This window comes from Mustela nigripes, chromosome 13 (genome assembly GCF_022355385.1).
Source record: "Mustela nigripes isolate SB6536 chromosome 13, MUSNIG.SB6536, whole genome shotgun sequence".
Lineage (NCBI taxonomy): Eukaryota > Metazoa > Chordata > Mammalia > Carnivora > Mustelidae > Mustela > Mustela nigripes.
The window spans coordinates 99,729,502-99,744,878 of NC_081569.1; the positions used below are offsets into that span (position 1 = coordinate 99,729,502).

General features: G+C 37.2%; 1 protein-coding gene across 4 annotated transcripts in view; it reads right to left on the bottom strand.

The window, feature by feature from the left end:
- The window catches only part of FERMT2 (FERM domain containing kindlin 2), a 90,878-nt gene that overhangs the window by 23,925 nt on the left and 51,576 nt on the right, over nucleotides 1–15,377 (bottom strand). For all 4 annotated transcript variants that reach the window (XM_059373225.1, XM_059373224.1, XM_059373223.1 and 1 more), the window contains exon 4: nucleotides 4,244–4,378. In XM_059373225.1, coding sequence (XP_059229208.1) covers nucleotides 4,244–4,378 — 135 coding nt within the window. The remainder of the gene's footprint in view (nucleotides 1–4,243; nucleotides 4,379–15,377) is intronic.

The window sequence follows — 15,377 nt, forward strand, 5'->3', positions numbered from 1 at the left end:
TCAATGTGAGACAGAAATCCATCAAAATCCTTGAGAAGAAAATAGGCAGCAATCTCTTCCTCGCAACAATGCCAAATCAAGAGAAGCAAGGGCAAAAATAAACTATAGGGACTTCATCAAAAAAGCTTTTGCGTAGCAAAGGGAACAGTAAACAAAACTACAAGACAGAATGGGAGAAGATATTAGCAAATGATATATCAGATAAAGGGCTACTATCCAAAATCTATAGAGAACTTACCAAATTCAATACCCAAAGAACAAACAGTCCAATCAAGAAATGGGCAGAAGACATGAACAGACCTTTCTGCAAAGATGACATCCACATAGTCAAAGACACAGTGCTCGCTATCACTCAGCATCAGGGAAATATATATCAAAGCCTCAATGAGATACCACCTCACATCAATGAGATACCACCTCACATCAGTCAGAATGGCTGAAATTAACAAGTCAGAAATGACATATGTTGACAAGGAAACAGAGAAAGAGGAATCCTCCTGCATTGTTTGTGGAAATGCAAGCTGGTGTAGCCACTCTGGAAAACAGTATGGAGGTTCCTCAAAAAGTTGAAAAGAGAGCTACCCTACAACAATCCAGCAACTGCACTACTGGGTATTTACTCTAAAGATACAAAGGTAGTGATCTGAAGGGATACCTGCACCCCAATGTTTATAGCAGCAGTGTCCACAATAGCCAAACTATGGAAAGAGTCTAGATGTCCATCAACAGATGAATGGATAAAGAAGATATGGTATACATATACAATGGAATATTATGCAGCCATCAAAAAATTGAAATTTTGCTATTTGCAAGGACGTGGATGGAACTAGAGGGTATTCTGCTAAGTGAAATAAGTCAATTAGAGAAAGACAACTATCATACGATCTCACTAATATGAGGGATTTGAGAAACAAGATCATAGGGAAGCGAAGGGAAAAATGAAACGGGGCGAAACCAGAGAGGGAGACAAACTGTAAGAGACTCTTGATCTCAGAAGACAAACTGAGGGTTGCTGGAGTGGAGAGTGGGTGAGAGAGATGGGGTGGCTGGGGGGTGGACACTGGGGAGGGTATGCGCTATGGTGAGCACTGTGGAGTGTGTTAAGATTGATGAATCACAGACCTGTACCCCTGAAACTATAATACATTATACGTTAAATAAATAAATAAATAGCTGTCAGTTCTCCTTTTTTAGCTTTAAAGGGTATTGTGATAGTCAGTGATATCCTTAAAAGCTAGAACTTTAAAATTACAAAGGCATTTTTGTGAAAGGGTTACTTGGGCACCCTGTAGTAATTAAAAGGGCTGAAAACATTACTCCAGCTCAGGTGGGCAAAGAAGAATCCTGCTATAGAGAGTACATATGTAAATGAGGGACAGAAAAACATTATCTTCTGGGCAAAATCTTCTCATTGTGTATTTCAAAGATCTAGCAAACAAGTCTTTTACTAGGAACGTCAGAATATTGAAATTTTGTTCCTAGTATGATGGACTATAATTACTACTCAGAATTAAATGCAGTTAGAACTGACAATTTTCTTTATGAAGTTTCTAAAACATATTCCCCTAAATTACACAACATTTAATAGAATCAGCTACCCGATCACTTCTCTGCCCTCTCAATTTCCTCTACTCTGTATATTCTACACTTCATTGTTTCTATTCTTATTTTGTTAGGTGCTCCACAGTAGTAACTTAGTGTTTCCAACAATCCTATTATTCTCATTTTAGAGAAGAAAACCAAGGGGTCTAAGTAAGTTGTCCAGTGCCAAAAGCTATTACATTTCAGAGCCAAGCTATAGATCAGCCATTCTGACTGAAGCTACTACACACACCACCTTCTGGGTACCATAACTTATTTAAGCCATTCCCGATTCGTGTGCATTCATTTGTTTAGAATTTTGTGGACTTCACTGCTGCTGCAAATACGCCTTCCACCAGGTATGTTTGTATGTATTTCCTAACGTACGTACTTCGTATGCTGCAGCAAATGCCTTCCACCAGGTATGTTTGTATGTATTTCCTAATTCCAGCAGCACTGCTGGAACGGAGGGTGTGTACATTTTACATTCCTTCCAAGTCTCAGTTCAGTGACAATCCCAACTACCTTGTATTCCTGGTTGCCAAATTTACAACATATTTAAAGTAGAAAGTAGGTACGATGAAGTAACATACAGGAGCTTGCTCAACTATACAGAACAATAACAAAAACTGTTAAGGAGGAGAAAGAGAATTCAACAAGTACTACAGTCTTGAACCACCTACTACAAATATTAAAAACCTCATGTAACTTTACAATCTGCCTGATAACCTGGATACTATAGTCTCATACATTCTTTTTTTAAAAGAGCGCTCAAGGGGCGCCTGGGTGGCTCAGAGGGCTAAAGCCTCTACCTTCGGCTCAGGTCATGATCCCAGGGTCCTGGGATCGAGCCCCGCATCAGGCTCTCTGCTCAGCAGGGAGCCTGCTTCCCTTCCTCTCTCTCTGCCTGCCTCTCGGCCTACTTGTGATCTCTGTCTGTAAAATAAATAAATAAACTCTTTTAAAAAATAAATAAATAAAAAATAAAAGAGTGCTCAAGTATTTAATACATTTCAGAAAATTTCCCACCAAAATATCACCTCATACCATACTTAATAAACAAATTTCAGGTGAATTAAAAATAATAAATGTTAATATTACAGATGAGTTAAAGTATATAAATATGAAATAATTATAGAAAAGTGTAAAAAGGAAATATAGAATAATTTTACTAATATTTGTGAAGATTTTCTTAACCAAGGATGAAGGCCCAAAACTATAAATAATGGATTTGACTACATAAAAACATAAAATTTTCATACAGTAAAAAAGACTACAAAATTAAAAACAAAATGCCAGTACAGGGAAAGTATCCAACTTATCAGAAGAGGAGTTTATTGCTAAAACATTGGAACTTTTTGAATGCTTAATTCACAAACTCAACTCCCCAAACTATAAAATAAATATACCCTGTTTGGAATTGTTTTGTCTTCCGAATTCCTGGAACATTACTTTCTATAATTTTCATTTAGCATTTATATAGTATAAACATACTTTATAAATAAAGTAACTGTTTTTCAATTAGCCTAAAAACTTCTTATGAGCTAGGATTGTCTTATTTTTTGGTATTTCCCAAGTCCAATCAGTACATGAGTAAGGGTATAAAAGTTACAAGGTATGAGCCGTTAGATGTTCCTAACCTTACTGTGCCATTTCAACCTTAAAAGGAGTATAATAACATAATCTGCAATGGGCTGTAGTGAGAATTAAGTGATTTCCACAAGTAAAATATGCTAAAGTGAATTTCCATGAGTATAATGTGTAAAATGGGTATACAGTAAGCTCTAAACTGTTTCCATTATCATCATTACCCCAGAATGTAAAAAACCAAGAACAAACTGAATTAGTTAAATTAGTTTACTTACTGACTGAGGAACCTATTTCCTAAGAAATGGATTTATAAATGTGTGGCTGAGACACATGGAAACTGTAACGTCCAGTCCCTGTGTATGCCCAGGACAAAATAACCATGTCATCTAATTAATCATCTAGCTACCCAAAAGACACTGCCTATGCTCCTGCTGGATGCCACATGCTAAGTCAGGTTCTGGTTAACAAAAATGTAAGAGATAGTTTCATCACGCCAGGACCTCACAATTTATTAGGTAAGAACATGCAATATAATGTAACACAGAGAAGTCTGGTGACTTAAGATAGAAGGATACCCAATTCAGGTTGGGGAGGTATTGGAAGGAAATGTGAGGAAGCTTCTTTAAGGGGCAAAACCTTGAAGGAAAAAGGTGAAAAGGGACCAGTATACACAAAGCAGAGATTTTAAGTAACCCACAGAAGTAATCATGTCTTAACTAAGTAATTGTGGTTTTCACAGAATACAGAAAAAAGGAACTAAATACTAAGAAAACTGCCCAATTTTTGCAATGCAAAAAACGGAGCCCAGTTAAAGTATTGATTGCCCCTTTCTGACTCTTCCTGAGCAGAGAACCAGCCTTCCTTTTTTACTGATGCAGCTATTAACACCTGACACAATGCTTTGTACATGACAGACCATAGTGGTGATTTCATGATGACTGAGGGGAAAAAGTGCTGAAAGAGAGTTTTTTAAAGTTGATCACTCTCTGGACCTATGTATACCATTTGTCAAAAAAACACAAACACAGAGACACATCCACGGTTAGGACACTATGCCTCTGCAAAGTCTTACCTGATCCAGGAGTGATAAGAGGCCCCTCTAATTCAAGGGCCTCATCTTCAGACTGGTCATCTAGCTTTTTCTTTTTTTTCTTAGTTGGATCTCTGGGTTTTTTCAAGAGAGAAAGTTCTTCAGGGTGTCTGATATCTGTTAAAATAAGAAGAAAGATTATTTTAGTAGCATAATGGAAAATTTAAGCACTTAACATCTGGAAAATTCATCTATTAATCCATTCCAATGCAAGAATTCATAGTTTTCTTCTATATATGTATGTGTATGTGTTTGTTTTGCCAGACGTTAATGCCATGCAAAAGAATGAAGTATGGCACTTCTACAAATAATCTCCCGAAGTATTCAATACCATCTAATGAATGTAGTAGCCTTGAAGTAGAGAGAGAACAATCTGCTAGGGTACAGAGAGAAAATATTAGAACTCATTTATATATTTGTTTAACTAAAACCATAAAAAAGTTAAGATTTATATCTTAGCCACAGCAACTAAGCAAGAAAAAGAAATAAAAACATACCAATTAGAAAGGAAGAAGTAAAACCGTCACTATTTGCAGATGACATGATACGATATATAGAAACTTAACTACTCCCTTCAAATACCACTGGAACTAATAAACCAGTAAAACTCAGTGAAGTTGGAAGGTAAAAACAAATCACTATACAAAACCTGTTGTGTTCTTTTTGGGGCATGTGGGTGGCTCAGTCAGTTAAGCATCTGCCTTCGGCTCAGGTCATGATATCCCTATCCCCCACTCATGTTCTCTCTCGCTCTCTCTCAAAAAAATAAAATCTTAAAAAAAAAAAACCCACCTGTTATGTTTTTATACATAATAAACTATGCAAAACAGAAGTTGAGAAAACCAACCCCATTTACAGCTACATCAAAAAAGTAAAATACCCAGGAATACATTTTTTTAAACTTTTTTATTTAAGATTTTTCAAATTTATTTGACAGGGAGAGACGGCCAAAGAGGGAACACAAGCAGGGGGAGTGGGAAAGGGAGAAGCAGGCTCTCCACCAAGCAGGGAGCCTGATGCAGGGCTCGATCCCAGGACCCCAGAATCATGACCTGAGCCAAAGGTAGATGCTTAACGACTGAGCCACCCAAGGGCCCCTGTTTTTTTTAAACTGTTTTAAAAAGACTTATTTATTTATAAGAGAGAGAGAGCAAGAGAGAGCGCGCGCGTATACATGTGTGGGAGCATGAGCATGGGGAAGGGCAGAGGGGGGAGGAAGAAGGACAAGCAGACTCTGCGATGAGCACAGAGCCCATTGTGGGGCTGGATCTCAAGACCCTGAGATCATGACCTAAGCCAAAACCAAGAGTCAGATGTTCTACTGAGCTACCAAGGCACCCTTCTAAGAATAAATTTAACCGAGGAAGTGTACACTGAACACTATATGGAGTTGATGGAAAAAAAAAAGACAGAAATAAATGAAAGATATTCTGTGTTTCCGGTTTGAAAGAACAAATATTAATAAAATGATCGTATTACCCAAAGCAATCTACAAATTTAATGCAATCCCTATTGAAATTCTAATAATTCGGGCACCTGGGTGGCTCAGTGGGTTAAGCCGCTGCCTTCGGCTCAGGTCATGATCTCAGGGTCCTGGGATTGAGTCCCGCATCGGGCTCTCTGCTCAGCAGGGAGCCTGCTTCCTCCTCTCTCTGCCTGCCTCTCTGCCTACTTGTGATCTCTCTCTCTCTCTCTGTCAAATAAATAAATAAATAAATAATCTTTTTTAAAAAAAAGAAGAAATTCTAATAATTCTAATGATATTTTTCACAGAACTAGAACAAATAATTCTAAAATTTGTATGGAACCAAAGAAGACCCTGAGCAGCCAAAACAATCCTGATAAAGAACAAAGTTGAAGGTATACACCGCTTGATTTTAAACTAAACTACAAAGCTGTAGTAATCAAAACTGTACAGTATTTGCAAAAAAACACATACAAATCAATGGAAGAGAATAAAGAGCCTGAGAGTTCACATATACCTATGTGGTCAATTTATGACAAAGGAGCTAAAAATATACAATGGGAAAAGGATGGTCTCCTCAGTAAATGATGCTGAGAAAACTGGAGAGATGTATTCAAAAGAATGAATCTGGACCATATACAAACTGACTCAAAATGAATTAAAGACTTGAATCTAAGACCTGAAAGCATAAAACCCCTAGAAGAAAACATGTGGTAAGTTCTTTGACATCAGTTTTAGACAAAAAAATTTTTTTTTGGATCTGATTCCAATGACAAGGGAAACAAAATAAACAAATAAGACCACATCGAACTAAAAAGCTTCTACACAGCAAAGAAAACCAACAGAATCAAAAGGCAACCCACTGAATAGAAGGTATGTGCAAATCATATAACCAGTAACAGGTTAATATCCAAAATAAGTAAACAATTCATAGAACTCAGTAACAGGAAAGTAAACAATCCAATTAGAGGATCTGAAGACATTTTCCCAAAGAAGACACAAAGAAGGCCAACAAACACATGAAGACGGTTCCAAATCACTAATCACCGGGGAAATGCAAATCAAAACCACAATGAAATTATCATCTTACACCTGTCAGAATGACTATTATAAAAAAAATAGTGTTAGAATATGGAGAAAAGGGATATCTTTTTTTTTTAAGGTTTTATTTAAACCTTTAAATAAAGGTTTAAATAACCTCAGAGAGAGAGAGAGCGTGAGCAAGCAAGTGCACAATTAGGCAGAGCAGAAGGCAAAGGAAGAAGGAGAAGCAGGCTTTCCGCTGAGCAGGGAGCCCGATGTGGGGTTCTGGGATCACGACCTGAGCTGAAGGTAGACACTTAACAACTGAGCCACCCAGGCTCCCCAGAAAAGGGAAATTATGTGCACTGTTTAGCAATGTAAACTGGTGCATCCACTATGGAAAACAGTATGGAGATCACTCAAAAACTTAAAACTAGAACTAAGATTATGATCTAACAGTTCCATTACTGGACATCTATCCAAAGGTAACAAAAACACTAATCCAAAAAGGCATATGTTTGTTGAAGCATTATTTGCAATAGCCAAGATACGGAAGCAACCTCAGGATGCCCTGATAGATGAATGGATAAAGAAGATGGAGTGTGCGCCTGGGTGACTCAGTGGGTTAAGCCTTGGCCTTCGGCTCAGGTCATGATCCCAGGGTGCTGGGATCGACCCCGCATCGGGCTCTCTGCTCAGCAGGGAGCCTGCTTCCTCTCTCTGCCTGCCTCTCTGCCTGCTTGTGATTTCTCTGTCCAATAAATAAATAAAATCTTAAAAAAAAAGAGATGTAGTGTGTACACACACACACACACACACACACACTATTCAGCCACAAAAAAAGAATGAATTCTTGCCATCCGCAGCAACATGGATGGACCCAGAGAATATAATGCTAAGTGAAATGAGTCAGAGAAAGACAAGTACCACAATTTTATTTGTGGAATGTTTAAAAAAAACAAAAACAAAAACAAAAACAAAAACAAAAACATGAGGCATAGATACACAGAACAAACTGGTGTTCGCAAGCAGAGAAGGGAGTTGTGAGGAGGCAGGTGCAATGGTTAGAGGGGGATCAAGAAGTACAAGTTCCGGGGCACCTGGGTGGCTCAGTGAGTTAAAGCCTCTGCCTTTGGCTCAGGTCTCGATCCCAGGATCCTGGGATCAAGCCCCACATTGGGCTCTCTGCTCAGTGGGGAGCCTGCTTCCTCCTCTCTCTGCCTGCCTCTCTGCCTACTTGTAATCTCTGTCTGTCCCCCCCAAAAAAAATCTGTTAAAAAAAAAAGAAACCAGCAAATGTTTAAAAAAAGAAAAGAAGAAGAAGAAGAAGAAGAAGAAGAAAAAGAAGAAGAAGAAGAAGAAGAAGTAGTAGTAGTAGTAGTACAAGTTCCGCATGCCTGGGTGGCTCTGCCTTTGGCTAAGGTCATGATTCCAGGGACCTGGGATGGAGTTCCACACAGGGCTTCCTTGCTTTTCCCTCTGCCTGTGGCTCCCCCTACTTGTGCGCATGCACACGTTCTCTGTGTCTGACAAAAACCTTACAAAAAAATTTTTTTTAAGTAAAAGTTCCCAGTTACAAAATAGATAAGCCACAGGGATGTGATATGCAGCCATGGGGAATATAGTCAATAATACTGTATTAATTCTGTATGGTGACAGACAGTAAGCAGAATGAATATGGTGGTCATTTTGCAATGTATATTAAGTATTGATTCACTATGCTATACACTTTATACTATTATATGTCATTTATACCTCAATTTTTTTAAAAAAGCTTTAGACTATTCGGTATCCCTCATTCAACCTGTATGTTGTAAGTTACACATGATACATGAAGTAAATGTAAGTACTTTCATAACATTATCAAATCTCCAAGTTTTAATTGATTCAATCTCTTCTGTTTTATATAAAATGACAAGTTTCTGTGTTTATCTTAATCATTTACATATGGAGAATCTGGTAAGAGGCAAAAATGTTAAGTAAAAGTAACAAAAAGAATGAACAATGACCTATATGAATAGCTATATAACATATTTAAATTACATACCATGTCCATGGATTGCAATAATTGTTAAGAAGTCAGTTTTTCCCTAAATTGAGCTAACGATTCAATAGAATCCAAGTTAAAATTCCAGCTTGCTCTTTTATACAAGATGACAAGCTGATTGTAAAATTCATGTGGAATGAAAACAAACCTAGAATAGTCCAAGCAATTTTTTAAAAGACGGCTGAAGTTGGAGGATTTAGACTACTTGACATCACGTATATAGCTATAGCAATCGAGACAGTGCAATTAGGGGTGCCTGAGTGGCTCAGGTCATGATCTCAGGGTCCTGGGATCGAGCCCCACCTCGGGCTCTCTGCTCAGCAAGGAGCCTGGTTCCCCTCTCTCTGTCTGCCTCCCTACTTGTGATCTCTGTCTGACAAATAAATAAATAAAATCTTAAGAAAAAAGTGCAATTATTAGCTAAATGGTAAGACATATATATATGACAGAGGACCTAGAAGCAGACCCAAATATAGGTGGTCAATTATTCTGGACAAAGGTGCCATGGCAATTCAAGAGGAAAGGAAAATCTTACCAATAAATGGTGCTAAATGAGAGATTCATAGATTTTTTAAAAACACATTAGCTCTTATGTAACATAATATACAAAAAATAATTCTAAATGGATCATAGACCTAAAAGAAAGTATAAGTAGACAAAGATTTTTTACATAAAACACACTCCACAAAAAAACTATCCTTTATTAAAAAACAAATTAACAGGGACGCCTGGCTTAGTGGGTTAAGCATCAGGGAAATGCAAGTTAAAACTATGAGAAAGTATTACGTACTCAGAGTAGCCAACATCAGTAGGACTGATAACAGCTGATGTTGGTGAGGACGTGGAGGAGGAAATGGAACTCTCATACCCAGCCAGTGGAAATGGGAAATGAGACAGTTTTTGAAAAGTTTGGCAGTTTCTTATAAAGTTAAACATACAACTTCACCATTGTACTTCTACTTAATTTACTCAAGAAAATGAACAGCACCTAAGTAAAGATCGTTACTCACAGAAGCCAAAACTAGAAATAACCCAAACTGATAAACCAAATGTGGTATTTTCATATCAGTGGAATACTAATCATGATGGAACACAAGTCATCAGTAAATAGAAACTGATACATACAATAACGTGAATTTATCACAAAATCATTACGTTAAGTGGAATTAGAAAAGCATATTAAAAAAATAAAATAGAAAAAGAAAAGCGTATACACTATATAATTCTGTTCAAAAATTCCAGAAAATGACAAATCTGTAGTGTTCTGTAGTGACAGAACAAATAAATATGGTTGTCTGACTAAAGTTTGAGGGCTGAAAATTACTAGATCAGAGGGAGTTTTACAAGGAGCAGTTTGTGTCTTCAGAAGCTCACAGTTTCCCCTAGATTCAATCTAGTATTACAAACGCAGGAAACTTTTTGTTTGTAGAGGACCTGAAAGCAGGACGGAGCAGACTGCTGTAGAGCTGCTGAGACCCGTTCTGAGGCTGAAGCACACAGTCAAACCAGCTGCAATTCAGATCACACAGCTCCACTACTTAGTAACTGGGAGTCTGGACAAGCTACTCTGCATGCCAGCGTCTGAGTTTTCTCATCTGTAAAATGAGAATAATAGTACCTCAGGAGTTTGTTGTGAGAATTAAATGATTAATATGGGTACTGTTCTCTAAACAAGGCCTGGCATGTAATAAGTACTCCATTAAGTACTAGGTATATGTTTTTCTCTAATTAAAAAAATATGTGATTATGGTATAAATTTAGAAACTACAAAAGTATAAATAGTTAAGTCATTTAAAACCCATTCTTGAAAAATGGAATACGGCTATGTAAATAAGGGATTATGTTAATAGATGTACAAATAGATGTACTGGGGGGGCAACTAAGTGGCTCAGTGGCTCACTGGGTTAAGCCTCTGCCTTTGGCTCAGGTCATGGTCTCAGGGTTCTGGGATAGAGCCCTGCATCGGGCTCTCTGCTCAGCAGGGAGCCGGCTTCCCCCTCTACCTCTGCCTACTTGTGATCTCTGTCAAATAAATAAATAAAATCTTTAAAAAATAAATAAAATTCTGTGTAAATATAGCATAATTTAACCATTCTTCTAATACTGAACCCATTATAATGATTTTACAAACATCCATCCATGCACATATTTTTCCACATTTCATTTCTTCAAGAATTCACTGGAGTGGAATTACTAGATCAAAGGTCATAATAATTTTTAGACAAAAGTGGAGCAAGTTGGGCACATGTGTTTTTTAAAGCTTCACTTACTTGAAAAACAGTATGTTTATTTTCTTTAATTTACATTTCTTTATTTACTAGTGATGTACATCTCAAAAGTTTTTAGACATTCATATTTCCTTCACTAATTTTTCTATTGGGTTTCTTCTTCTTTTTTTTTTTTCTTATTAGGTTTCAAGTCAAAGTTAATTTTCACGCAGAGTGCATGGTAGCAATCACTGCAAACCACACTTGAGTTTCTTTAAAAAAAAAAAAAAAAAAATTATCTTAGGGGCAGCTGGGTGGCTAGTCTGTTAAGCATCTTCCTTGGGTTCAGGTCGTGATCCCAGGGTCCTGGGATGGAAGCCCTGTGCCTGTCTCCCCACTCAGCAAGCAGTCTGCTTCTCCCTCCCCCTCTGCCCTTCCCCCTACTCATGCTCTTCCTCTCTTGAATCTGTCTCTTGAATACAATCTTCTTTTAAAAACCTATTTTATGTACACCTCAGCCCACGTTTAAAAAATAAGTCCAAAAAACCTTTTAATAACCGTATTTTTTTTTCTGTTTTTCTGTTGGTTATTTGAATTTTACCACTATGAACACTCCGGTACAAGTCAGTTTTTTGTTTTGTCCCGTATTCTACAGGCTATTTTCTGGGGAATGTTTTTCTGAAATGCAAAAATGGAATTACCAGAAAAACTGTCCTGAAGAGACATGTTAACAGAGGACAGGTGATATAACTGCTCTTTAATTATTAATAAATTTGAGGTATGTATATTTTAAGTACTAAGCAGCAGAAATCGCGTTAGAAATAAAATTCTTGCTCCTTAAATGGTCACTTTCTTAAAAAGCTTCCAGGGATGTCTGATTTTTTTAAAAAAAAAAATTTTTAAAGATTTATATATTTATCTGAGAGAGAGAGAGAAAACGAGCGGGGGGAGGGGTGCAGCAGAGGGAGACCAGGAGAAAATCCTAGGCAGACTCCACGGTAAACCCAGAGCCCAATGCAGGGCTCAATCCCAGAACCCTGAGATCATGACCTGAGCCAAAATCAATAGCTGGACACTTAACCAACTAAGACACCCAGGCACCCCTTGATTTCTTTTTAAAGTTAAAAATAGTATAGCCTATTCTTTAACTAAAGTTCCCTAATTAAATCAAAGATTCTCTTCATTCTTGTATATTCTAGGTAAAAAGAAGTTAATCAACTTATCCTCAAATGTAATTTTTGAAGTTTAATTCATTAGGATTAACTGCTTTATGTAGATTAACGAAGTGTATTTTTTTGACCCATATTTAATTAGTAGAAGTGAGCCATTATTTCCCAGTGTACTTTTTTTTTTTTTTAAAGAAATTATTTATTTATTTGACAGAGAGATGGGGGGAAGCAGGCTCCTTGCTGAACAGAGAGCCCAATGCGGGGTCGATCCCAGGACCCTGAGATCATGACCTGAGCTGAAAGCAGAGGCTTAACCACTCAGCTACCCAGGCACCCCTTTCCCAGTGTACTTTAAAAATAAACAAGATTTAACATTCTAAGAGACCTAATCACTTATGAGTTAAACTTTCAATGCTCAGTATACCCTGGCCTTTAAATGCCAATTACTACCAGGTTGGGAGATCCAAAAGGCATTATAAAATCCCAAGCTTTTGAATAATCACTACTTCAGTATCAAGTGTCAGGTAGGGTGGTGGTAGTAGTCTATCTCTCCTCTGTTCAAACTATAGCATGTACTGGTACAGGGTGAAAAATCTAAACAAATATAAAAGGACATATAATGAATCACGCCTGAGATATAGGACATGCTTCTATCACAGTTCATCATAGGCAGGTTTAGTGGGAGAGGGGAAAGAAAGCATGTTTAATTTGAAAATCCATCCCAAATGTTTCTGGCATGTCCCTTCTGCTTGAGAATCACTATACTACATGATTCATCCTTTTGAGATTTTTGTTCCTCGGTCATTTCCTGTCCAGCTCACAAACCAGCTATTAATGTTATTACAAGAATGGATATTGCTATGTGTAACTAGCTTTTGGGTCAGTCATAAGCATATAAAAAAGTTCTTAACCATAAGTGTCCAAGAGAATTGCTTGTGAAGTTAAAAATACTACTAAAAATAAATACTTCAGTCATACCCCCATATACTCTGACTCAGGGCTTCCAGCAGCTTGTTTTTATAAAAGCTCTAGTGATGGACGTTAACTAGATTTACTGTAGTGAACATTTCATAATGTATACATATATAAAATCATTATTTTATATACCTGAAACTAATATGTCAATTATATCTCAAAAAAAAAAAAAAAGCTTCATAGGTAATTCTGATTCCAACTTCTTATTGATAACTAGTAGCTTAAGGAAAGGGTAAGGGGCGTGGGGCGAGGGGAAGAACGACATCTTATTTCTCAAATGATAGGCAGTTCTACATTGGAACAGGGTAGCCACTGACTATACATGAAGCCCGTGAATAAGTTTTCATTTTATTACAACCAAAAAGTAAAGTAAACCTACACCTCCACAAAAGACACTGATTATTTCATTCATACAGGAATTTAGGACTTATTTACTTACTGTGTTTTGTATCAAGAAAGAATTACACGGTGAATTTAGAAATCTGAATCAAATATAAAAGTGGGCCTGGTGAAGAGCAAAAATAATTAAAATTTATACTTAACTAAAATACACCTGGGCAACTATTTTTAAATGGATTTACCAAAATGCAGTGCTGTTTTTCATTCATACTAAATTTTATACTTCCTCTCTGTCAAATAAATAAAATATATTTTTTTAAAGATTTTATTTATTTATTTGACACAGAGAGAGAGAGCAAAAGTAGGCAGAGAGGCAGGCAGAGAGAGAGAGGAGGAAGCAGGCTCTCTGCTGAGCAGAGAGCCCGATGCGGGACTCAATCCCAGGACCCTGAGCCAAAGGCAGAGGCTTAACCCACTGAGCCATCCAGGCGCCCCTAAATAAAATATTTTTAAAAATAAATAAATTCTGTCTAGAGAATTTCTTATTAAACATGTACACTGAACTTGTGCATTTATTTTCAATCCTCCCCAGAATGATACTAAATAAAGAAAAGAAAAAAAAATAGGAGAAAATATCACATTAAAAAAAGGCAGAAAAATTTTGGGAGACAGAAGCCAGATTGGGAGAGTAGTAAATGACTTAACAAGAGAAAAATAAAATCAAGGTGTTTGCAAAAGGAAATACCAATGGGAAACACACTGACTCATAGTGCCAAACATCAAGCATGACCAAGCACTGAAAATTGACAAAACAAAACAAAACAAAAACAAATCCTGTCCCATACTGGATTAAACCCATCCCTTAGATGCATGCCCTTTAGGATCTCTTAGAGGACAATCTGAACAGGCCTAGGGAACAATCTTTTAGATACAGACATTTGATAAAGCTCACTTAATGTCTAAATACCCCAGAGAAGGATGACAAGTTAATATCATTTAATGTAGGACTTCCTATTGGTATTTGTAATGCCCCATTATTAAATATATGAACAGACAGACAGTGACTGACAGACATTTGAGAAAGGACTCTATGGCAGGGCTATAGTTCCAGAGGTAACACCTTAAAATTTCTGTCCCTGATTATACAATTATACACTAATCTAGGGACTGCTGTGAAAAGACTTTGCAAATGGAATTAAAGCTACTAATGATGTGATTTAAGGTAGATCTCTCTCCCCTGACTCTCTTCATGGGTCCAATGTAATCATATGAGGCCTGCCAAACAGAAGACAGGAGAGGTCAGTATAGGAAAGATGAGACAGAAGGAGAGGTTAGACAGATGTGAAGAGTAGGAAGGACTAGACTTGCTGCTGCTGTTTTTGAAGATGGAGGAAGGAATTTGGGAGGCCTCTAGAAACTAAGAATGACCTCTGGTAGACAAGCTAGGAGAAACCCTGGTCCTACAGCCATATGCAATCAAATTCTACTATGAAGAATTCTTTCTCAGAGCCTTCAGAAGGAATACAGCCTTGCTGACACCTTACTTTCAGCTCTGTAAGACTAACTAGAACACCCATCTGAGCCACACTGTGCCCACTTTTAAACTACATGAACAGTGACATAACAAATTTGTGTTGTTTTAAGCTGCTAAATTTATGGTAAAATCTGCTATGGCAGCAATGGAATGAACGCACAGAGTTTCTAACATGAAAAAGAAAAACGACGTGGGGAGCCAGCAATACTACAAGAAACAGAAGAACAAAAAACAAAACCTTCTTAAATACAATTCTCAGAAAGATGATGACATCTATGACAGATGAATAGGATGTTATAAAGAATAACCAGAGATTAACAAAGAGATCTTTGGAGATACAGTGGAAACAGTTCTAAG